The following is a 26,305-nucleotide window of genomic DNA, read 5'->3' on the forward strand; positions in this document are numbered from 1 at the left end:
TTTCATTTTCAATAATAGCCCAGCACCATTAGCGCTGCTTGATTGACCATCTGTTGCGAAGAGCCAGCCTTATTAACCTTTGGCACAGTGTGTTACTTACACACCCATTTACAAATGCCTTCTGTCTTGGACCATTTAAACATAAATTGCATTTATTTTATGGAGTTCTTGTTTAAAGGGATTTCTCTCATCTAAAATTCTTCCTGTGCTTTCCTCTTAATTTTAATGCTGTTTGACATGCCTCTCTAACTCTTTATTTTACATATTCCCCAACTGATTTGATACAGTAAGTCTATTATGTGCAAATGTCTGATAACCTTAGAGCAAATTAGTTTGTTTTGTGTTTTATTTATTTAAAAGCACTTAAATTGCTTAATATTTAAAAATCTCTAAGTGGCATACAAAAGTACAACCAAAAGGCAATAAAAGGGTTTCATAAAACAGTGGTATAGCATAGAAGCCAGTAAAAAAGCACTATAAAAAAGATAAAACGAAGAATTCAGAATTCTTCCTAACCACCTTTTCCAGCAGTTTTTTTCCTGATTCCCTCTGTCGTAATCTTACTTGTTTTCCAACCATATTTATTACACAATGTGTAATCTGGGAATATTTCCTGTGCAAATCTTATATATTTGGGCAAATTTGTGTTCTTTTTGTCATCCTGCTGAACCTTACCTCCTTAGATATTTTAACATCACACGAATCACCAACACCAACAAATGTAAAGCACTTTTACTGGAAACCAGAATGTTTCTTTTTCGCTTATTTTCTTCCCTCCCCTGCCCCTATTTGTTTTGTAAGGTCCAGACATTTGAAGAAAGAATTGTCCTCTTTGTGCTTAACGTCATTATTTTTGGAATGCTAGAGAGGAGTTTGACTCACGATGTGCTCTTTGTGCCTCATTCTGAGAAAGAGTGTGCCAAAATATTTTGGAGGAGTGGAGATGCAGCTGCCTTTTACACCGTAAAAGTGAAAGGTACACTTGTTTTATTCATGCAGGCATACTGAGGAAAATGAAGGGCACCATTTTAGATGGTTGGCTTGGTTTGGAGAATCCTATCTCTGCTTAATATGCACAACAACCAGAGCCAGAAGTCTCCAATTACTCCTGGTTTTCCCCTTCATGCAAACTGAGAAACTGTGGCCCACCAGCATTGTAACAAGCCAGGATCTTAAACCAACTTCAAACTATGTTTGAAAATGCTGGGTTTTTCTGAACCTGGTAACTGTAGTTTCCAGGTTTGGGTTAATTGGAGACTTCTGGGTTAGATTGCAAGTGGGCTGTTTGCTCAGGCAAAAGGCTCAAACATATATTGACTCAATAAGCCCCAAATAGGGTTATCTAAACCCTTTTAAGATAGGGAATGTGTGGCCCTTGCAGGACTCCAACACCCATCACCCTTACCATTAGCTGGAGCTGATGGGAGTTGCAGTCCAACAACATCACTATAGTCACACAATCCCTGCCGCTGATCTTAATGTAGCCTGTCTTCAAAAATTGTTAAAGGCTTGGATATATTACTTAAAAAAAAAAAAAACTTTGTGTTTTAAGAACATGTGTTGTGGTTCTTTGGCTTTTCTTTAAAATTCATAGTGCAGCTACTGGCTAGCCATTCATTCCTTAGCTAACTGTGTGAGCTAATTGTTAAAAGATTGTTTCTTGATACAGAGATCTCTCTTGAGTGCTTTTGTTGGGATAGCAATAGGAGCTTGAGGATGTTGACTTCTGCTTCCCCCAACTAATTAGCAAGAGGAGCTGATGCAAGGTGTGTGTATAAAGAAACAGCAGTCTTGTCATAGAACATTGTATATGATGTATTTTTAACATTGTTTTATTCATACACCTTTTAGTTGATGGGCAGCTATGCAGGGTTTCAGCTGGTCAGTCATCCATACCCTTTTCAGGATACTCCATTCCATTTACCTTCTCTCTGGGTTTTTGTTCCCCCTGCTGGCAGAGGGTAGGGCGCTTGGTTTAGATGGCTATAGGGGTTCCATCAGATTCCAAGTGTTGTCTTTTCTTTCTGTCTCTTTCTACTAATGCATGCATTTTTATTTTTGCATTAGATACAAAGCTTCAAATATACTAAGAATTAAACAAATATACAATGTGTTTTTGTTTGTATGTGTGTATCTACACACACACCAAGCCATGCCGTCTTAGTTTTATTTGAAGCTGGAGATTTTGCTCTCTCTTTTGGGTTTTGTGTAGGCGAGTGTGTGTGTCTGTACACAAATCACACAATGGGTTGACTTTGGGTACCATTCAGCAGAAACATTCTCTCCTGTTACACAAGGGCTCTGTCTGCAGAAGGTCTCTCTGGACAAGTGTCTGCCAAGCCAGCTTGTTAATCAGGGAACTAACTGGAATGTGCAATTTTGTTTGGTTTGAGTCTTTCAGATGTGGGGCAGGATGGGGTTGGGCTTTTCCTGAGCTTTTGGATGTTTGAGAGCGTTAATGGCTGTCTCTTTTCTCTGCCCTTGTAATTGCTGTTTACCATTCTGCTGGCTCACAGGTTAGTCATTTAGCATGCGTGACCTAACCAAACAGATTAAAGGCCCTGAAGAAGCAGACTTCACAAAGGCTGCCTTCTGTGATGGCATCCGTTGACTCCGCTTGTCATTTCCCTTGCCCATAACACTCAGTGTGTTCACCCGGAGAGTAAGAGAAGTCGTCATACCACCTCTCCCCTTCCTTTCAATTCAGTGACTGTGTGTTGGGGAGCAGGAATGTGCTTAGTGGCTATGCCTTCTGATTCTGATATGCCCAATGGGCATATCAGCTGCACATCCAGCATTAGTGAGGGGGGTGTCTTTAAAATGTGTACAGAGTGATTGCAATGGGGTGTAAGGGCTCAGGCAGGCCTTAGGGCATCTTGTACCCCAGTTGTTCAGTGTTTGTATCAACCCAAGAACCTTTAACCCTGACTGGTAGGATGTGGGTGGCCAATGCAGATGTTTTAACAGAAGTGTCACATGCTCTTGGCTGTCTGCCCATTCAGCAGTCTAGCTGCTGCATCCTGCACCAGAAGGAGCTTCTGGAGCAGGGCCAAAGGCAGCCCCACACAGGGTGCATTGCAGTAATCAAGTCTTAAGGGTACCAGTGCATGGATGATGGTGTCTAAGTTATTGCTTTCCAAATACAGTAGTAGCTAGTGAATATGACAGATGATAAAAGGTGCTCCCAGCCACTGAGGTGACTTGGGTCTCCAATGACAAAGTTGTATCCAGAAGTACCTCAAGCTACATCCCTACTCCTTTAGAAGGAATGTAACTCCATCTAGAACCTTTGTATACTACGCTCCTTTCTACACACACGCCCTCCAATCTCCATCCAGAAAAGCAAGAGTGCATTTTAGGCAGAAGAAAACACTCAACAAAATGTGAAGCAAGGCCAGTGAGGAGTGTGGAAAGAGTCCCAAGGGCTGAACAGAGAGGCCCAGAGGGGCCACATTTCATCCTTGGCCTGAGGTTCCTTATCCATTCTAAAGCAGGATGATCAACTATTTAATTGAGCTGATTCTATCAAATTAAGAAGTGAAATAGTAAGAAACTCTATGGGATGGCAACAGGATTGGTGAGCCTGCTAGCAATTCTACAGTCCCCTTTTAAGGCTATTGCAGATCTTGAAGCAAAACCTTTGTCAGCATCCCAAAATGAATGGGCTCATGTTGCCAGAATCTGACATCTCTGCCGGGCTGCCGGCCAGTCCAGGATGTGCTGGGCTTCTTGGCTCATGCAGGGGCCTAATGCTTTTATTAGCTGTGCCCATATGCTTGATCTTATGAGTAATTGGAGGGCAATGAGTCCCACCCTAAGGGAGCCTTATGCAGCAGGATTCTTGGACATTCATATAACTGGGCTGTCCTCATAAATGGAACAGAAAAGAGAAGATGATGCTATTCATGGCTGGTCTTGAAGGATAACATGGTTGCCAGTTAACCTGCCTGCGAGATCAAGGGAAGAAATGGGAGCTTGCTTCTCTGAAACCACGAGCTCCCAGTTTAGCTGGGCCTGCAGAACATGTCACCCACCAAGCCCAACATTGTTCACAATACTTGTTTTGTGATTGGCTGTGTGTGTGATTGCAGCAAAACAGGAGGGGAGTTGTGGCTCTGATGGGCATAAAGGGGTCACATGTTGTTTGGGTCCGATTTTAGCTGTTAATAGGCCTGAAAGGGTCTATGTTCATTCCTTTTTAAAAAGCATTTTTATACTGCTTAATATTTCAGAAATCTCTTAAGTGGTGTATAGTTTGAAAAAACTAAACAGAAACACAGCCTAAAACCAGTGAAACAGCAAACATAAAGCAAATAAAACAGGAATTCAGAAGGTTCAGACATACAGAACAGGATGCAATGTCAGCAAAAGCCTGGGCAAAAATATATGGTTTTTTTTTACGAGATACCTGAAACCACTGACAGTTGCTACTTCTCATATGACAGAGGGGAAGGTATTCCACAGTACAGGGGCAACAACTGATAATTCCTGCTTCTGGGTCACCACCCTATGATACTCTGTAGGGTGCTGTGCCACATAAAGAGTTTCCCCAGGTGAACTAAGTGATCTTACAGGTCTACATGGGGAGAGGCAGGCAGTCTTTCAAGTAACCTGGTCCCAAGTTCTTCAGGGTTTTATATGTTAACAAGATCTTGAACATGACCCAGTAGCTGATTGGCAGTCCGTGTTGTGTGTGAGCAGCGTTTTTCAAAAAGTAGTAACAGTGAGAAGAATCAGCCTGTTGTATAAAAGAAAGAAATATACTGTGTATAATGTACACATTGGTTTTCAAAAACCACAAAGAGAGAGAGAACGCTGCTGTGATATATTTCATATGGAAATACTGCTCTTTTGCCATATGTCAGAGCCAGGTCAAGGTCACAGAATCCAGACCTGGGATGGGGCTTTTCCAATTCAGGATCCTTCCCATCTATTACAGGAGCTGCAGCCTGGAACCAGAGCTGTGTTTTGAGCTGGAGTCTAAAGGGCAGTTTCTTGGTGTTTATACTAGTCCACCCAGCGAGCTGCATGGTTTTAAATCCAGCTTTCTGTCTACAGCTTCATAGTGATTTTAATAAACTCATTCATGAGCTGTGTTTGGAATTCAGTTTAATTACAGGCAATGTTGTTTTCTGCTTCCAGGAAGCCTGTGTGATGGGTATTCCAGCCAATGCTACATGCTCCCAGTTTTGGACACAATGTTTGTCCGAAAAAAGTTCAGAAGAGGTGGAGTTGGTATGAAAATGCTGCATGATTTTTGTCAGACATTTGCAGCTGAAGTTGCCCTGGGACTCAGCTGTCCTGTTTCAGCTGTCATGTACCAAGGTAAATGACTTGGTTTAGAAACGTTTGGCTTAAAAGGTCATGATGGTTTGTAGGAAGCATAAAGAGGCTTTCTGCCTGTGTATCTATAATATTTTGCTTATTTTAAGTGATTTTATTTTGCAGGCAGAAATCCCTCACATGAATGTGCATCCACTCTGCTATGAAAACATTAATGTACGGTCAGGATTTCAACAAACAACTAGCATGTTTTGCGTTATCTAATGTCATAAACGATACGTCACTTTATGGGAGGGCTAGGCCCCAGGGATTATTTTGGTTTAGATCAGCAGTTCATTTCAGGGTGTGGCTGCAAAAGTTGGAAGACAAGAAGTCTGTAGTATACATTTAGGTGTGAAATAAGCACATAAATGAGACGGTATTGGTGGTTCCTAGGCTTTAATCTCAATAGTGCATTCTTTCATCAAACCAATACAATCTATTTTAACTTGTCCTTATTGAAAATGGTATGATGTGAGGCCAAGTCTATTGAGTTACTTCTCATTATAAACAGCTGTGCAGCATCTACTGAGGCAAGCCCTTAATTTTTTTTATTAAAAAAAGAAAGGCCCCAGACACTGCTGTAAAGAAAAACTCAGTTTGAGCGGAAGACATAAATAAGCTCTTTTTGACAAGGCTCTTCACTGGTTTCCAAACATTGTTATAGAACGAATTGTTGCACAAGAAACTTCAGAATTCCCAGACTGATCTTTACATTCTTTCAGACTGCTCCAAATGCTCAAATATAAATAAAAATACTCAAATTGTTGTTCTGTAATGGTCCATTACATATGTAAAATGATAGATTTCCCCACCTTGTCTCATGCAATCTGTAGAGCAGTGCAAGTCCATAGAATTTCCTTAACTTGCTTGATACAAAATTCTAAATGCAATTTTGAGGTGCAATTTTGAGATAAGAGGAGTAGATAGAGAAACGTTTTTTTCGCTGTCTTATAAAAATAGAACTCGGGGACAGACTTCTTATAAGCATCTGGTTGGCCACTGTGCAAACAGGATACTGAACTAAATGGACCTCTGGTCTGATCCAGGAAGGTTCTTTTTTCATTCTGAATAAACAGGAGGCTGTTCAAACACAGCAACCCTAGCTTACTATATGTCAATGAAGTCATATACAGTGGTGCCCCACAAGACGAACGCCTCGCGAGACGAAAAACTCGCAAAACGAAAGGTTTTTTCGTTTTCGAGTTGCCTTGCAAGACGAATTTCCCTATGGGCTTGCTTCACAAAACGAAGCTTGCCCCGCAAGCTCCGGGGACAGCGGGAAGCGCAGTGTGTCTTCCCCGCTGTCCCCGGACCTCTTTTGAAGCAAGGGGCGGCGGGGAGAAGCAATCTTCTCCCCGCAGCCCCAGGTCCGGGGACAGCGGGAAGCGCAGCGCGTCTTCCCCGCTGTCCCCGGACCTCTTTTGAAGCAAGGGGCGGCGGGGAGAAGCGATCTTCTCCCCGCAGCCCCAGGTCCGCTTCAAAAGAGGGGACAGAGCGGCGCTTCCCCTCTGTCCCCTGACGGTCTCCATAGGAACGCATTGATTGATTTTCAATGCATTCCTATGGGAAACCGTGCTTCGCAAGACGAAAAACTCGCAAGAAGAAAAAACTTGCGGAACGAATTAATTTCGTCTTGCGAGGCACCACTGTAGTTTGCCATCTAAGGAGCCCCCACTAAGACTCTTAAGTCCAGAATTGAAACTTACTGAACTGCACTGCTGGCTAGGATGAGGCCTATATATAATGGGTGGCGTATTCAGTCCTTATTTAATGTGTTTCAAGTCCTGCAACGAACCTTGCTCATTTTTCAAAATGTGTTTGCTATATATTTGCTTTTAATGAGTACAGTGCCTAGCACAGTGCTTGGCGCTATATAAATAATATGTAATAATATTAATTGTTATGGGAGGGCAGGTTAAGATAGTAGGCATTCTTATTAATAGGTTTCCATTGAGTTTCTACTTGTTTCACCTTGAACAAGTCAACTTCCCTTCTTAGTTTGTCAGAGATTCTTGGAGACCCATCCAGAGGAACAGTCTCGACTGTGGGAAGTAGAGGCCCCGGGAGACTGGAGCCAGCGTGTTAGTATCTGGCTGAAGATTCAGATGGAACAAAAGCTTCAGAAAAGTGAGTTAAAGAGCAGTGAGGGCTGTGCTGCATCACATCTGTTAATTTTAAGCTTAATGCACAAAGGTAAAACTGAGGAGGATTCCCTGGGCGATGTTTAAGTGGGAATTCGGAGCTGCTTTCTGTAACTGGTACAGAAAGATGATACAGAACCTGTGATGGTTAGTCTGTGGGGTTGGGGACAAAAAAACTAGCCTACACTGAATCAGAACTGAACATTCTTCTGTTCCCCTGGTCAGCCGATGGTCTCATCTAGAGCACTGATCATAAATTCATTCAGAGCTGGAATCGCTACATGGATCCCTGCCTTGTCTAACATGGGATCCTTGATCTCCAGTTTAATCCCTTCCTTGCTCTTGTGGGATTTTTCTCTGTGTTAGGCATGCTAGAGTCAATTGACTAATTCTGTAGGACCTATAAGTGTATGAATAAGGACCAAACTAGACAGGACATAGTTCATTCATGCAATTAGCAACTGCATGACTGTTTGTGTGTTTTAAATAAGTAGCAGGCATTGGGAACCCAGTCCAAATTGGGCCTCCCTTGGCTGTTGTTTGCTCTAAACATCTGAGATGGATCTTATAATCTGGGCAGCCTAGGACCTCCATGCTTGTGCCCCAGGGAAGCCACTTCGATGCTGCTTACATAGCAGTTTGCCTTCACCCCCAGAGGCACACTCCATTATCTCTTGAGACAAACAGATGCCAACAGCAACAGCTCAGTGTCCCAAAGGCAAGCATGAGCTACCTTGTATGTAATACGTTGTTGGTTTATTTAGGGATGTATGTATTTCTGTTTCACTTAATACCTCTTAAGTGGCTGCAAAATCTTAGATACAGCTGAGTTTAAGCTCTGATGAGAGCAAAGCTTCTACTACTGTGAACAGAAATCCATGGCTTGATTGCATTGCATGAAGTGATAGTATTTATGTAATGTTGAAGGAATTCTAATATGTTCCCGAAAAGCCCTCACCTCCACCCCACAAACTGAAATGTAGTTTTACATGTTGCAGCACTAGCTGCATCTAGTGGTGAACTTGTAAAATTGCACCCTAAACAGAATGTAGAGAGTTTTTACTGTGCAATCAATCCTTGATATGTTTATTCAAAATGAAGTCCCACTGTATGGAGTGAGGCTTGTTTCCAGGTAAGAGTGCTTAGGATTTCAGCCTTAATTATGCATACAAATGGGTTTGCCTAGGTTATGAACCATCACATATACAATAATGTCTAGTTAATTAAATTAAATTAAATTAAATTAATTAATTCAGTTTTAAAATTCTTTCTGCTTTCAGAATCCACCCCCCAAATGTTCATGTAATCCTATGAAAGGGATTACTGTTGTTCAGTGATGTGGAGTGAAACATTTTCCACCACAATCTTTCTGCTGCTATATTTTTCTGCAGAAAATCTCCCATTTATAGAAACGTATGGTTTTATAAAATTTAAAAGTAACACTATGAATGAATACAAGACAAGCCAGATCGAGTAACTGGAATGGATAAAATAAGAGTCAACTTAAAATCAAAGTTGTAATTAAATTTAAAGGTGATTTTCTCTAGCAAGCTCTATGCTCATATATGTTGAGTTATGCTAATATTCGTATGTTAAGTATTCAGTCCCTTCATTTTTTCCCTTAAAAGCTAAATGGCACAAGGAAAGTGTGTGCAATTTAGTTATCTTTCCTTAAAATATTTACAAGTTTTCAAAAATAATAATTTCCAGGTAAAACTTTGTATTTTGAAAAAAAACATTTAAATCACATTAAATCATATGTTAAAGGTGGACTACTTTTAACTATTGTGAAAACACTGAAATATTTATACACCATGAGAAATTAACATGAAAACTATTTTGGGGAGTTGTTTACTAAATATAAGTAAAATAAACATGTTAAATCAAAATTCAATCTGTTTAGGAAAGTTGATTCCCTCTCTCTGCACCAGTAATCCCACATAACCTCAGTTGGTGAGAGTAGCCTACTGGAAAAAGTTATAAATGAGCCATAGTCACATTATACAGCCAATTGATATACCTGCCTATTGATAAAAAGCAGGCATCTTCACTCTGTTCTTTTCTGGCACCTTGCTTGAAACATTCTTGTTTAGGCCATCGTACCCAGGTGCTTGTGGGGCGCGAGTGGTGCTGTGGGTTAAACCACAGAGCCTAGGACTTGCCGATCAGAAGGTCGGTGGTTTGAATCCCCGCGACGGGGTGAGCTCCCATTGCTCGGTCCCTGTTCCTGCCAACCTAGCAGTTCAAAAGCACGTCAGAGTGCAAGTAGATAAATAGGTACTGCTCCGGCAGGAAGGTAAACGGTGTTTCTGTGTGCTGCTCTGGTTCGCCAGAAGCGGCTTAGTCTTGCTGGCCACATGACCCAGAAGCTTTATACTGGCTCCCTCAGCCAATAAAGCGAGATGAGCGCCGCAACCCCAGAGTCGGTCACAACTAGACTTAATGGTCAGGGATCCCTTTACCTTTACGTTTACCTTTACCCAGGTGCTTATAAATGCTGATATGGATTTTAATCTGTTTTAATATTTTAGGTTTTGGTGTGTTTTACAGTATTGTAATTTTTTCTTGATTTTCTTGTTTTATCTGTTTGCAAACTGCTTTGCATTTTGTTTGTTTGCTTGTTTACAATCAAGCAGTGAGTTGAAGTTGTTGAACGCATATCAGTTTGAAAGCAAAACAGTGCCACCTACAAATCAGATAGGTATTTACCCAGGCACGCTATAGGTATGCAGAAATATATGAGCTTGTAAATTAAAAGAAAAAAACAATCTGCAAACTCACCAGTAACCGACTTTCCAGGGTTTGAAACTGGAGTCTTTCCTAGCCTGGGATGCCAGAGATTGAACATGGGACATTTTGCATGCAAAGCATGGTTCTGCTACCAAGGAGCATATACCCCCTACCTAACATTTAAAGGATGGGACGCAGGTGGCGCTGTAGGTTGAACCACAGAGCCTAGGGCTTGCCGATCGGAAGCTCGACGGTTCGAATCCCTGCGACGGGGTGAGCTCCTGTTGCTCGGTCCCAGCTCCTGCCAACCTAGCAGTTCGAACACACGTCAAAGTGCAAGTAGATAAATAGGTACCGCTCCGGCAGGAAGGTAAACGCCGTTTCCGTGCACTGCTCTGGTTCGCCAGAAGCGGTTTAGTCATGCTGGCCACGTGACCCGGAAAGCTGTCTGCGGACAAACGCTGGCTCCCTCGGCCTAAAGAGTGAGATGAGCACGCAACCCCAGAGTCGTCTGCGATTGGACTTAACGGTTAGGGGTCCCTTTACCTTTAACATTTCAAGGAGAACAATGTTGATGCTTAATGCCAGGGAGGGTATTGCACAAACAAGGTGCCACTCCTGAAAAGACGTTTCCCTAGTTGTCACCATATATCTAAAGGTGAAGGAGCAGAGAGAAAGATAATCTGAAGCAGATTTTAAAGATCAGGCAGGTTTATTTTAGTAACCTGACCCTAAAACATTTAGGTTTAAAGGTCAAAACTAACACCATGAACAGTGTGTATTTGTCAATATGTTGCTTAGAAGCTCAAGCAAATTGCTTGCAAGTTAAGCAACAGAGAGTCTCTAACTCAGCCTTCCCCAGCCTGATTCACTCCAAATGTTTTGGACTACAACTTCTATGAGGCCCAGATGGCCCAGCCAAGTTGAAGAAGGCTACTTTTACTTTCTGTCAGTCCACCATGTAACAAGATGGCCAGGTCATCACAGCTGGATATGGGTTGTGGTTGCAATTGCATGTGTGTCTTTTTATAAAATAGAATGTAATACCTGTTGCCATGGAAGAGTTACTAACCTCCTTCTATTATGATTTTGCCCTGGGAAATGGATTATGCCACTCTAGAGTCGGATGTGAGCTGCTACATGAAGAGGCTGCAAAATGATGAACCTGGGCAATCAGATGAAGGGCGTATGAATCAGGTGCGCTGATGAATTAGTTACTTTATAATCTGGTTTTTCATAACTGCTGAAATCCTGATTATTTTAGCAGGAGGCCTGAACAGGGGAACTTGTTGCCCACAGTCAAGGCTGGGGTTTTAGTGCTAGGCCACTGATTTATATGGCTATTGTAATTAAGATATATTTTGTCTTTTCTTTAATTAAGACACATGAATAATTGGCCAATATTATTCATGGTTCTCTGAGTTGGAAGTGCAGCAGCAGGGATCATTCAGTTTGTAACTTAAGAGTTAACCCTATTAGTGTTAAAGTCAACCAGTCAAGAAGGGGATGGCGTGATGAGTTGTTTTGCGTGTGTCTGTGTGTTCATTTTTTTCAAACCTTCTGTGTTTTTAAAAAACACGTTTGCATCTCTTTTACCATTTCACTCACTAAGAGCATATATGAGTGATTAGTACAAAGTGTGTTGTTTCTTTCCCACTAGCCCCCACATCATCATCATCATCATCATCATCATTATTATTATTATTATTATGCCTGTGTCTGTGTGTGATAACACCTAAAGGCTATATCATGGTAGCCAGTCCACATGTACCAGACTAAGGAAGCCTTGCTACAGGTTGAGCCTTGTTATCTGAGTCTTGGGGTCTCTGTATTTTGACCCAAAAACCTTGTGGCCTGTGGCCAGGAAAACTGAGCTATTTCAGACTATTTTTTATTTATTAAATTCATATCCCACCCTTCTTCCCGAAGGAGCCCAGAGCAGCAAGCACCACAATGTTAAAACAATATGATTTAAAATCAAATTAAAACAAATTAAAGGCTTAAAGACAGTTAAAAACTTTGAAGTCCACCTCCCTCCTATTTGTCATCAGCGACTGTGAGGCAGCAGATCCCTTTAAAATATGATCTTATTTGGAAATGCGTATGATCTGGGGCTGTACGGGTATTTTCTCTGCTTTGTATTTTATGTTATTGATTTATGTAATACTTTTATTCAATGGTTAGCATCAGTTGTTTTTTTTAAAATTTCCTTGGCCATCTTTCTCAAGTTTGTCTCTAAATTAATTTTTTTAGAGCATCTAAAAATATTTAAAAGCATTCACATACCCTCACAATTATTGATCATGATTGCCATGCTAAATATCTTTCAGCCATCAAAAACTTGGGTAAAGAGGAATGAATTTAAATTTCTCCTGAAAATCAGTGATGAGGCAGACAGATGCACCTCACCCAGGAGGGCATTCCACAGGCTGGAAGCCACCACTGAGAAGGCCCTGCAATGGGTCAGTGCCAACCATGCAGCAGCCAGAGGGTGGCACCAGCAATAAGGTCTCTGCTGCTGATCCTAATGCCTGAGATGGTTGATATCCATTTGAGTATGTATATTCAGGCTTCAGAGTTCAGACACATAGCGGCAAAAGCGTGGCCTCTGTTATATATCAGTTAGCTGTTGTTCAAAGTGTGTGTAAACTGACCACAAATGGAAGGAAATTTTTCATGTGGAGGAGTACATTTCATCTGTAATGTAAGGATTTATGTCTGTCTTATTTTAGAAAGTTGCTCACAGTCCCAACAAGGCTTTGCCATATGAGGCAGAGGAATTTAAAGATGACCCAGAAGAGGTATTCAACCCCGAGCCTTACAGTGAAGAATATGCTGACGAACATCAAGCTCATAAACAGCAGTGGAAAGGCTCAAAGAAAAGAGCAAGCCAAGGAGAACCTTCTGAAGACAGAATCTCTAAGCAGTTCAGAGCGACATCCTAACGTTTGCACATAGTGTAAGCAATACAAGGACAAGGTGTGAATGAATGAGGCAGAGTAGAAGACTAAACAGTGAGTTGGAAGGCCCCTGGTTCATATCTTCCCATAGCCATGGACTTGTTTAGGTGGCCCTACCCTTCTCTAAGTTATGCACCTGCAGTGTGAGGATTGTAAAAGTAGCCTACTGTGCAGGGTTGTTGTACCAGAGGGGAAGTCCCTTGGCGCCGATGACTCTACCTGCACATCTTCAGCATCCACCCCCAGTGTTGTGGCTGCAGAGACCAGCAACTTGTAACTGCTGCCTCCCACGTTTTTGCTGTGCTAGCTGCACCAAAGTGACCTCTCCAGGGCACAAGCCTAAGCAGTGTGCATAGAGGTCCTGGGCTGCCCAGATGACAAGACTTCTCTCTTGTTCTCACTGATGTGATCTAAAGGAAAGCAGAGCAATACATTTGGCACCAGCTGGGCTGCAGGAGTTGCCAGAAGGAGGCATACATGACACCATCGAACCGTCCTAGGGACTCCCGATTTGTGTAGGGTTTACTCCTTAGCTGAAAATGTCTCACAAAGGAGTGGGTACAGATTTTCCCTCAAGGTTTACTCCTGAAGCCTTTCTCATGAATGAGTATAGCCACAAAGCAGTGGAGGTTTTGGATTAGAGTTTTCTAGATGGACTGTCTTTCCAGGTTGATGAGCCCCCTCAGCACATGTGTGGACTCACTATTGGTCTCATCTGCTCAATCCGCCAGAGGCTGTCTTCACATGCAGGGGAAGTCCCTAACTCACCGAAGATTTGAGACCCACCAGCTACTTTCGCTTGTTTTAGCTGGCTAATTGAAGCTGTTTCCCTGGATGTGACCGCTGTTGCATGCTGACAGTTTCTAGGAGCCGAACTACCCCAAAACAACATGACATATCCCCCACCAGAGGTACTAAAAAGGTAAAGGTACCCCTGACTGTTAGGTCCAGTCGTGGACGACTCTGGGGTTGCGCGCTCATCTCACTCTATAGCCCGAGGGAGCTGGCGTTTGTCCACAGACAGCTTCCAAGTCATGTGGCCAGCATGACTAAGCCACTTCTGGTGAAATGCCGTTTACCTTCCCGCTGGAGCGGTACCTATTTATCTATTTGCACTTTGACGTGCTTTTGAACCCCATACACCCAAAATATGCAGTTGTCCTTTGAGTTTGATGTCAGCTGCTGCTGTCTTTTTTTCCATTGCAATGACCTCTGCCCTGGAGCCTTTATGTGGTTTGCTGCCAGCCTCATGTAAGTGCCTCATGGCCAAACACACTGTAAGACTGTGCATTCTATCTATCTATCTATCTATCTATCTATCTATCTATCTATCTATCTATCTATCATCTATCTATCATCTATCTATCTATCTATCTATCTATCTATCTATCTATCATCTATCATCTATCTATCTATCTATCTATCATCTATCTATCTATCATCTATCTATCTATCTATCTATCTATCTATCTATCTATCTATCATCTATCATCTATCATCTATCTATCTACTGGTCTCTATCTTGCTGCTTACCACTGTGATTGTTGCATAATAATAATAATAATAATAATAATAATAATAATAATAATAATAATTTTTATTTATACCCCGCCCTCCCCAGCCAAGACCGGGCTCAGAGCGGCTAACAACCAATAATAAAAACAAATTGATTAAAATATAATTTAAAAAACAAGATTAAAATACAACATTAAAACATTAGGATGCAGCCTCTTCACAGGAGGAGAAAGGAAAAAGAAAGAGGGGGAGGGAATCAAACTGATTCTAAGCTGAAGGCCAGGTGGAACAACACTGTCTTACAGGCCCTGCGGAAAGAAATCAGATCCCGCAAGGCCCTGATCTCATGAGACAGAGCGTTCCACCAGGCCGGAGCCAGTGTTGAGAAGTCCCTGGCTCTGGTTGAGGCTAATCTAACTTCCTTAGGGCCTGGGACCTCTAGGGTGTTTCTGTTTATGGACCTTAAGGGGCATACCAGGAAAGGCAGTCCCGTAGGTACGAGGGTCCTAGGCTGTGAAGGGTCTTCGATACACAGCAGGAAGCCACTATACATCCCAGTTGTGTGTGTGAAACAGCCATATATACAGAAACACAATAAGAAACAATAATACAGCTTTATTTGAGGCAGTCTAAAAGAAAAGATAAAACTGTGTTATGTGCTAATGTTATGTTTTGCTGTCACCACAAGATGGTGCCACTACACAGCTTAATCATGAGTACAGCACTGCCCTGGAGAGCTCTGAGCTAGAGGTTCAAGCATGCACTGTTGTAATTTTCTTAACTTTTTAGCAGGGATGCAAGCAAGAAGGCAAAGAAAGCTTGTCTCTGATATTTGCTAATCAGATTCAGTTTAAGGCTCCAGCTGCCAAAGTGTTTGTACTTTGGGAACTTAAGGTGAAATCACAGATGCGTTCTGCATACAAAATGTGCACAAATGATATTATACGGAAATCAAGGAGGTTGCCATGCGAGCTATTGACACCGATTTCTGAGGTCTCTCAACAGCAGGCAGCCAGCTTCGAAATACCCCTTTGATTATTTATACCAAGTCTGCTTGTGGAGTATTAATATATTGCAGTCTTTCTGCATATAGTTGACTGCATTCTAGCCGTGCAAAAAACAGATTTATATAAGCACATGCATTCTCTCCTCCCCCCCCCCCGCCATCCAGACAAGAAAGAGGCATTATCACAGTTCAAGAACACATTCCAGCCATGTGAAAGCACTTGAGGAGGACATGATGTAGGACCACTGAGGAGTATTAGCCCCAAAGGTCAGCTAGAGATGCGCGGAGGGCAGGAGGTATTTGGCAACCAAGCCATAGCTTCCCCCACCGCTGCTTTGGAACCTGCTTTCTGGGCCAGGAGCATCCAAGTGGGGACATATACCGTATTTTTCGCTCTATAACATGCACCTGACCATAACACGCACATAGTTTTTAGAGGAGGAAAACAAGAAAAAAAATATTCTAAATGAAACAGTGGATGTATGATTTTTGTGGTTCATGCTGTGGCCACAGACATGTGATCTGACGGTGAGTTTGGGGTAGCCCAATGCAAAAATCCTGAGGATCCATGTGAATCCGTGCTTTGTAACCACGTTTTAAGTGGGGAGGGAAGGAAAAGCACTCAAGGGACAAGGAGCATGCGTGGGGTGTGTGGAGAAGGATGCTGCTAATAATGCAGAAGAGGGATATAAGGGGAGAAGGCTCCTCTCCTCTCCCACTTTGCTCCTTTAAAACAAGCAGGCTCTGCTTCTCTCCCTCCTCCCCGGCTTAGAGAGCTGAAAAGTTTTGCTGCTATTTAGCGAGCTGAGTGGGGAGGAGAGAGGGACAGAGAGCACGGTTTAAAGCAGCCAACCAGACAGGAGCCGCTTACACCTGTGTAAGCGGCTCCTCTCCCGCTTTGCTGTTTCAAAGCGAGCCACGGAGGAGGGAAGGAAGGGGAACCATGGATCCTCTGGTCAGGACTGCAGCAGATCCCCCCGCCATCCGTAGGCATTCACTCCATAACACGCACAGACATTTCCCCTTACTTTCTAGGAGGGAAAAAGTGAGTGTTATGGTGCAAAAAATATGGTGTGTGTGTATATATATATATATATATATATTAGCAATAGAGATGTCACAGAGTTCTGCATTTCCTGGTTTGGAAATAGTGCTCCCCTCAACTGCGGGCCTCTTCAGCTCTTGTTTGAGCTGTCATTTTAGGGCCCAGGAGCTGTGGTGGGGAGCACCAATCTAATATAGTGCAACCAACAGCGCAGGTCAATTTGGACTTTTTGGCGGGGTGGGGGATAACATGAGATTCCTCCCCCCTCCAAACCGACACTTTCCTAAAAACTCTCAAAATGGGAATCTCTTGCTAAACAAGGACAAATTGCCTTTCCTGATGTTTCTGATCACGCATTACTGGGATATTCCTAACATGGAAGCATAAGGTGTGTTCCAGGTATGTTTTTGTGTGAGGATCAATTTCAACAATGGGAAGAGAGAAGAAATTGCTGGTTATGTGCCAGTAGACTGAAACTAGGGAAGAGGGAGACACTGTGGCTGAAAGGGGCTCATGTCTGGGAATTGGTTAGGCTAACCCTGGGTGTGGGCCACTCCCACTAAACGAGCACATTCATAGCTGGGGGTACTGTTGGATCCAGGTATGTTGCTAGAATCTCCTGCTTCAGTAGTATGGAATGCTTGTTTCTGCTTCCACCTAGTTCACCAGTTATGGTTGTTCTTGGACCAAAATAGCCACAGTGACTCATAATCCCCCCATTTGGATTGTTGTAATGTGTTGTGTGTGGGGCTGCCTTGAAGACATCTACAGCTTGTGCGGAATGTGGTGATCTGGATCTGGAATGTCACGTTACCAGGATCACTCCCAATTCTACAGGACCTGCACTGGTTTCTTGTACTCCACTGTTGTTGTTGTTTAGCCATTTAGTCGTGTCCAACTCTTCATGACCCCATGGACCAGATCACGCCAGGCATTCCTGTCTTCCACTGCCTCCCGCAGCCCGGTCAAACTCATACTGGTAGTTTCGAGAACACTATCCAACCATCTCGTCCTCTGTTGTCCCCTTTTCTTTGTGCCCTCCATCTTTCCCAACATCAGGGTCTTTTCCAGGGAGTCTTCTTATCCCACTGAGCCCAATTCAAAAACTAACTTTTATTTAAATGGGACCCATTTACTTCAAGGAGCACCTCTTGACCCATCTGAGTGTTAGGAGTGGTCGGGGAAGCCCTTCTCATCATTCCAGCAGGAATGGTATGTTATGCAAGAATGTTAGATAGGGCGTTCTCTGCAGTTGCACTCAGGCTTTGGAATGCCCTCCCCTTAGATGCATGGTTCACACGTATGATATTGTTGTTTTGGTGCCTACATAAGCCACCACCGTCTCCCTTGCTCACACAGACAAGCCCTTTGCACCACTCCTCTGTTCAGAAGCCCTGGAAAGGTGGGCATCCAATCCTGGCATCCAATGAAACTTTCAAGGAGGAGCACCCAACATCGGAGAGGTTGAGCCCATGCAAACAGGAACTGAGCAGACTGAGCAAACAGTCCCTTGTGCATAATGGCCATTTGTAGGGATATTTGTAGGGTTAGAGTAGGGTCACACATGTCCACAGCCCTTAGCCTTAACACCGGCTCACCACAGGGTTGTGTGTTGAGTCCCCTGCTCTACACTCTCTATACGTATGACTGTACAGCCATCTATTCCAGCAACAAAATCATCAAGTTTGCTGATGACACTACGGTGGTGGGGCTCATTTCAGGAGGGGATGAGTCCGCCTATCGGGACGAGGTGGAGCGGCTCTGTGTTTGGTGTGGAGAGAACAATCTGGCTCTTAATACGGCTAAGACCAAGGAATTGGTGGTGGATTACAGGAAAAAAAAGGCGGACATTCAGCCCTTGTATATCAACGGGGAACGGGTGGAGAGGGTGGCGGAATTCAGGTTTTTGGGAGTAGCTATCGATCAGGGCATGACTTGGAGCGCACATACCACTGCTCTGGTGAAGAAGGCCCAGCAGAGAATTTATTTCCTCAGACTTTTAAAGAAGAACAATCTGAGTGAGAGACTGCTGGTGTGCTTCTACCGAGGCTCCATAGAGAGCATTCTTACATACTGTATTTGTGCTTGGTTCTCCAGTTGTACAGCTAGGGAGAGGAAGGTGCTCCAGAAGGTCATAACCACAGCCCAAAGGATTATTGGTCATCCTCTCCCATCTTTGGAAGAACTGTACGGTTCCCGTTGTCTTAGGAAAGCAAATAACATCCTGCAGGATTCATCTCACCCGGGACACGGTCTGTTTGCACTACTGCCTTCTGGCAGGAGATATAGAAACATCAAGTCAAAGACAAATAGACTGAAAAACAGTTTCTATCCAAGAGCTGTGGCCTTTTTGAATGCTGTAACTCGATAGTGTGACCTGGGAGTTTGATGGGTGTGGTGTGGGTGTGGCTGGAATGTGGTTTGTTTGGTTGTTGTTGTTGTTTTGCTTTTGATGTTTTAAGGGATGGCATCCAATTTCGTTGCACTTTGTACAATGTTGCACTTGTGTAATGACAATAAAGAATCTATTCTATTCTATTCTATTCTATTCTATTGACCAAGACCTTCCATAGATGCCATAGGAAGTACTGGCAAGCACACTGATGCCTGTGAGTGCCATTTTTTCGACCCCTTAGGCAATTAAGAGATGGGGGCAGGTGCTTGGCATGAGCTGGGATTCCTGGCTTCGTTAAAAAGAAATCAGGACTTCCTCTGGATTAAGTACGAAGAAGACTGTTGCCTGAAGAATTATCCCACAAGAAAAGGCAGTATTTCACAGGAGGGTCCATCAGCAGTGGGCTGTGCCAGGGCATTTAAGCCAAACAACTTCTTGCCTGCTGACACTAGCTTTGCTTAAATGACAGCTCTCCAAGCTGTGTGGTTACTGAATATGTAAACATGGATTGAGAAGATCCCACAGCCCCATCTCATCCGCAGTGGCCAACCAGATGTTTGTATGAAGCCTTCAAGCAGAGCATGAGTGCAACAGCACACTTCCCCACTTGCAACTCACAGAAATTCGTATTGAGAGGCGTACTGCGGCTGACAGTGGTGGTAGAACGCAGCCATTGTGGTTGGTAACCAATGATAGCCTTACCCCCCCGTGAAATGAGTTTTTATCGTCAGTAATCATGGCACAAAATGTTCTTTCCTTGATTGTGACATTAAGATAGCAGCATAGCAAAATAGCTGTGGGGAAAACATTTCCTTGATATGTGTAGTTCTGTGTTATATATATTTATATAATCACTCCAACACCAACAAAGGTCCGTATAGTTAAAGCCATGGTTTTCCCAGTAGTGATGTATGGAAGTGAGAGCTGGACCATAAAGAAGGCTGATCGCCGAAGAATTGATGCTTTTCAATTATGGTGCTGGAGGAGACTCTTGAGAGTCCCATGGACTGCAAGAAGATCAAACGTATCCATTCTTAAGGAAATCAGCCCTGAGTGCTCACTGGAAGGACAGATCGTGAAGCTGAGGCTCCAATACTATGGCCACCTGATGAGAAGAGAAGACTCCCTGGAAAAGACCCTGATGTTGGGAAAGATGGAGGGCACAAGGAGAAGGGGACGACAGAGGATGAGATGGTTGGACAGTGTTCTCGAAGCTACAAACATGAGTCTGACCAAACTGCGGGAGGCAGTGGAAGACAGGAGTGCCTGGTGTGCTCTGGTCCATGGGGTCACAAAGAGTCGGACACGACCAACCGACTAAACAACAACAATCACTCCATGCTCAACTGCAGTAAAATATACACCTGTGCATTTGGTAGATCAATGGCTCCATCTTGTCGGAGCAGCCAGTGTTAAAGGTTTCTGACCTGCGAGAAACCAGAAGCTGGCCGGTATTCCTGCCCTCTGTTTGGGCAGACTGACCTGCTGTTAACAGCATTAGTTCCACGCTGCCTTTGGAAAATACAGATGCATGACATGCCCATAAACCTCCCTGTATGGAGACAATAATCCCCTCCCAAGCTTTAAGCTACCTCTCCAAAGAGATGGGGGAACTGCATATCCCCCGAAATATAAAGCCTCCTAACAGGATTATTTAGACTGGCTAATTTACCGTTTAGAAATTCTTCATGCTGTATCCTTTTGCTTTTGAAACTTTTCGGTTGAATTGCTTAACCGAGATTGAATCTGAAGCAACTGTCCACCCCCCTGCCCAGATTTTCACAATATGAGGAGAGAGAGGATTTTCTGGAATCTCAAAGTGTCTCCAAATTCTGGGGCTGCTTCAGTCTCCTCCTTCTATCCAAGCTCTTTATTTTCTCTTACTGCCTTCCTAGCCCATCTGCTGCAAGGCTGCTTGAAATGCTTCTTTTCTTCTAGCTCTGCTGAGGTCACTGGCGGCGGGGGGAAATCAGTGGAACTGAGAGCTGCGTATTGTCCTGGCCTGACCTATGTCACAAGCACAAATATCTTTATTTGAATGCTTTGCTCAGAGGGCTCCAGAGCCCTTTGGCACAAGATACCTCTGTTACCGCGACCTCCTGGGTGCCCACGAAATGGTGAGGAGGGGCTATCGGGAAATGCAGAACAAAATACGCCCAGGCTGCTCCAAGAGAAAAGGTCAGGAAGGAATCCCTCTCCCTGTAGACATCAGAAGGGTCTTTAAGATGGTATTTAGCGTGGCCTGCCCTTCATGGTTCAAACATCAAAGGCATTAGCAGCACCTGCTCAGGAAGGCAAGATTTTCCTGGACAGTCAAATGCAACATTTTGAAGATTGGCCAAGAGGCGTTATGTGGAAGGGCGAGAAGGTTAGGCTGTGAAGTTTGCAAGCTCTCAGCAAAACAAAAAAGCAAAAGCAAAAAGCAATGTGTTCTGCCTGATACATGGCCAGTATAAAATTGCACTGTTATTATTTTCCCTCTGGGGTCATAGAGATGATTCAGATTCTCAGCCTTATACTGAGTCAGACTACTGCTCCATCTAGCTTGGTATTGTCTGCAGTGATGAACTGCCACTCTCCAGAGTTTGGCCAAGTCCTACCTGAAATGCCAGGGATTGAGCCTGGGAACTTGAGCTGGTGAGGCATGCGCTCTACCAGTGGAGTTGTGGTTTTGCTCCGGTACAGAGTTGCAAACGTGCAATGGCAGGCCTGCCTCTGAAGAGAGGTGAAGTTAGGCACTGGCCGTGGAGGGAAGGGGTGGTAGCAATGGGCCTGCCACCTCAGTAGCACCACTGTTCATACATGCACAGAGCATCCAAGATGGCACCATGAGGAAATTCACAGTTGCGTTTTCAACCTCTTCTGAGGGGGCTTACTGTATTTCTTCACCACTACCACCCCAAGATGCTGGGAGCCGGCACAGTGCAACGGACTCAAGTTTCAAATTTCCTGCCTCAAATTTCCGGCATACATGCAACATCCAAGATGCACTGTAAGAAGCTTCACAGTTGCACATATTTTGTCTCCCAAGATGAGTGAGTGCATGAGTGTGCCTTATCTGAACCCCCCTTCCCAGATCTCTGGGGAGCCAGCAGAGCACAATCAACTCATGTTTTCAATTTCTTGCTTCTGCTGTAGCATCCAAAGGATCTCATGCATGATGTCATGGACATGATGTCATGGACAGATCCCTTTCCTCTTCCCACTTCCCTCTTGCCAAGGCACATCCTTACAATTTGCAGCATTCACCCTCCCGCCCTCAAAGCATTGTCGCATCAAGGCACATAGTTGCCGCAGTTCTGTGTGATTTGTCTTGTAGTGCAGCACACCTGTTTATATTTGAGTGGTTTGGGTGGTTCCTCAACTGCTCAGTTTCCCCAAGTCTGTGTGGCCTTGATCGTAGGTAGACAGCAGGCCTCCAAGCTAGAGCCACCAAATATCTGATCTCAACTTTTTAAAAAACAGGAGTGATTGTCTGTAGTCAGCAGGCTTTGAAAAGCTGTTGTAACCAATGTGTAGCATCAACTTTCTCCTCCTCTCCCTCCCCACCGGCTCCACTCTCCCCAATTAAGGAATGTAATTTAGGATCAATGGATGGGTCACTTGCGCTGAAAGAATTAGATAATGGTAGACAGAAGCAAGTCTTGGACTTTATTAGTCTTTTAAGCCTTCCTGATTGTTAGCAAAGATCTAGGCGACCTTTAAATACCTTGTAGGCGAAGGGAAGGATAAACGCCTCGGATATGGGGGAATTGGGGTAGTGGATTAGTAAGTTTTACACTCCCATAACCTTTTGTGAATCTGAAAAAATAAATAAAATGAATGCAAGTATGTCTGTAGTTCAATGTAGTGGGACTCTGCCTAATTAATGATGTTATTTTCTCTATACTGAAGTACAGGTTGGGCTTGCCCTGTCTTACCAGGGCCTGCTAATCAGCAAATGAGCAATACACTCAATATGTACATCCCAATATTGATTAAAACAGAAGAAGCCAGAGGTGGACAAACCTATCTAAGAACCCTGAGCCGGGGTGGCAAAAAAGCAAGGGGGTTGGGTCAGGGAGGAAAAAGGATAGTTTTGCTTTGAGGTTATTTTTGAAAACCATAACTAAGTAGGTCAAAGCCCTTAAGGTTTTTTGGTCGTTAGTTCTTTGAATGGTATGGCGGCAAATCATTAATTGTATCACCGCAAAAAGCTTTGAAGACTGCATTAATTTAATGTGACCTTGGATCAGCCAAGATCACACATTCATTATCTCAAAAAGATTCCTTGTCCTGAAACATTGATCTCGGATGCCCCTAAACGTGTTGGACAAGAAGGAAGCCATTCTTAGTTGGAACACAAGGTGGCAGTGTTGCTCTTCCCTTGGACATTCAATCCACCATTCGGCCCCCCTCAAAAATTCACCTTAAACAGAGGCCACGAACTTTTCCCCTTCGCTTCCCAGAGTGTTTTTTCACTCACATGCTGCATGCTCAAAATTTCTTTGGTGTAATAAATAGAAATTGTGGTCTCCACCCAAAGCTGCTTTTTCACAACTGCCACAATGCGCCTGGTGTTCAAACGGGAGCATCACAACCCAGAAGATGCAGAGTTCTGTATTCAAGGTGCTGGAGATGGGTGCTGTTTGGGTGCTGGGAACTACCACCGCTGCATTGCAGAATGTTTCCAGAAGTGAGGTCCCAGAGATCTTGCCAGTTTTCAGTCGCCCAAGATCTTTTGCTACCTGATGTGATGGCCAAGGGCACATTGTGGCCGACTCCAGTTGCTTGTGCCCCTAAATAAGAATTAATAATGGCAGTGCTCAGCCAGGTACTGTGAAGAAACAGCTTGGGAAAAGCAACTGCAACAATAATCCCCATCTTCATTTTTCTCTGAGAGGTACCCTGGGGTGATGGAGATGTTGGCTGGCCAGAGCTGCTTCCCACAGTGCTTCTCTTCACAACACTCAATACTGCCAGCCATTCCCATCTGCTCCCCCATCCCCTGGTAGACTCATTTTGGGGTGGGGGACAGGGGTCACCTTGCACAGGGCCCATGCAAACTGGAGCTGTAGTTTGTTAAGCGAACAGAGAGTTGTTAGGAGATCCATTTCCCCCTCACAAATTCTGGGAGCTGTGGTTTGTTAAGGGGGCTGAGAGTTGCTAAGTGACCCATTCCCCCCCCTCACAGAACTACACTTCCTAGAGGTCCCTGTGAAGTTGGATTGATTGTTAAACCACTCTGGAAACTGTCGCTCTATGAGGGGTCTCCAAACAGCTCCCAGCACCCTTAACAAACTACAGCTCCCAGAATCCTTTGGGGGGAAGCCGTGACTGTTTAAAATGGTATCATAGTGCTTGAAATGCATGGTTGTGAATGTAGCCTTGCAGCAAACACAATCCAAGAGTTTCATGTGACACCTTAAGGCCTAACGAATTTATGCTGGCATAAGCTTTTGTGAATTCAAGCTCACTTTAGCAGATGTAGGACAGGGATGGGGGAGCCTCAGACCTGGGACCTGAATCTGGCCCTCCAAGCTTCTGCATCTGGCCCTTGGGACTCTCCCCAAGCCATACCCCTCTCTGGACTTGCTTTGCACCCTCCTTGAGTGCTTTTGCCTGGCCGAAATGTATATATATTTGAACTCTGATACTTCCCTGGATGGAGGACAGAGAAGGGCATGTCAGTGTGCAGAAACAAGCTTACTGTGCAAAGGTAAAATTTACATTCTTTGCTCCGCCCACTTTGGCTTCTGGCCCCGCCCACTTCTGGCACATGGTCTTGGGCTGAAAAGGGTCCCCTGCCTCTGGCTAATGTCATCATAAACCTGCCTTTAAAACTATTTTTTGAGTAGAAGTAGTTTCCCAGAGGAAATGGAAAGCTATAAGAGGAGCTCTATTCCCCCCCTTCCCCCCATCCTTGTTTCTAGAGCTCCTACAGACCATGGCACAAATGGTGTGGGTCACAAGGCCTATTGATTATGTGTCAGACCCTTCGGTGTCAGTGATCAATAACACTAACCTGTAGAAAAATGGGCAGGATTTGCTAAAACACCTTAAGAACAACATCTTTCACTGTCTGCTTTTGGAATTTGCTTCTCTCTCTCTCTCTCCCTCTCCTCTTGAGCATTGTGAAGCAAGGCACGATGAACGCATGCATGACCCAAGATTTCTTTTAATTTTTAAAGGAGATTTGTCATTTGTAGCCCCGGGCTGTTGGATTAACACCTTCAAAATACAACACAGCAGTCAAAATAGAAGGAAACCTGGAGGAAGGAAATCCAAATTTTAAAAGTAAAGGATGGGAGACATATTCTTATTGAGGACTTTGGATACTCCAGGAATCCAGGGAAGATTTGGATCAGTGCAACTCCCACTTTACCCTCAAGCAAGCAAGCTAATACTTAAATCAGGTATTCCTCATTCCCCCCACTAATTATGTATTTTATTGGTTTTCAACTGTTAACACCACGAACATAAGCTAAAAACAAAAACAACACATGGAATACGTATTATTGGATTTCAGTTACACTGACTACAGTATTCCTTGTTTTTACTTCTTTTCCAAATCATCAAAGATAGCTTTGAATTGTTCTCTAAATCCAGTCCTTCAAAGTGCTCGCAGTTTCTTGATGGCTTTGTGTCACCTGGACATTTGAATTTGCAGTGGAAGCTGGTCTTTTGGGGCAAATGGGGCAGTGCCCCCCCAACCTCAGCCAACTACCCTCTTGCAACCAGGGTGGCAGCGCTGCCTGTCTGCTTCCGCCTCCTTATTCTCAGTGTTGCCCCTTGTGCAACTCAGTAGGGAGGAGAATGAAGACACAACTAGAATTACCGTATTTTTCGCTCCATAAGGCGCACCGGACCATAAGGCGCACCTAGTTTTTAGAGGGGGAAATCAAGAAAAAAATCTTGCGTGCAGCCTGTCCACTTCTCCCAGAGCTTCTGGGGCTGCCGGGGGAAGCCCGGGATCCCCCCCCAGCCCCAAAGAGCAAAGAAGCCGAGACAGCGAGTGGGATCCATTCCGCTCACTGTCTTGGCTTCTGCCATAGCCACGTGCAGCCTCTCCCAGCTGGAGGGGCTGCGTGCGGCTATGGCAATACCCCCACCTGCTGCAAAAGCCCACAGGAGTTGCACACCCTTTAAGGAGCGCGTGGCTCCTGCAGGCTTTTCTACGAGGAGGGAGAAGGGACTGACTGGCTGCGT

General features: G+C 44.0%; 1 protein-coding gene across 4 annotated transcripts in view; it reads left to right on the forward strand.

Moving 5' to 3' along the window:
* LOC308573841 (protein FAM169B-like) overlaps nt 1-26,221 on the forward strand; it is a 56,674-nt gene extending 30,453 nt beyond the window's left edge. For 2 of the 4 annotated variants that reach the window (XM_081171249.1, XM_081171247.1), the window contains 5 exons: nt 802-976; nt 5,143-5,325; nt 7,324-7,452; nt 11,317-11,393; nt 12,929-13,154. In XM_081171249.1, coding sequence (XP_081027375.1) covers nt 802-976; nt 5,143-5,325; nt 7,324-7,452; nt 11,317-11,393; nt 12,929-13,141 — 777 coding nt within the window. In that variant the 3' untranslated portion in view covers nt 13,142-13,154. Of the gene's footprint in view, nt 1-801; nt 977-5,142; nt 5,326-7,323; nt 7,453-11,316; nt 11,394-12,928; nt 13,155-25,287 lie in introns of those variants that run through there. The other 2 variants (XM_081171248.1, XM_081171250.1) reach the window with 2 other exon arrangements.
* Nucleotides 26,222-26,305: the final 84 nt, after the last annotated feature.

Source organism: Podarcis bocagei, assembly GCF_964188305.1.
Source record: "Podarcis bocagei genome assembly, chromosome: 14".
In the NCBI taxonomy this organism is placed as follows: Eukaryota; Metazoa; Chordata; class Lepidosauria; order Squamata; family Lacertidae; genus Podarcis; species Podarcis bocagei.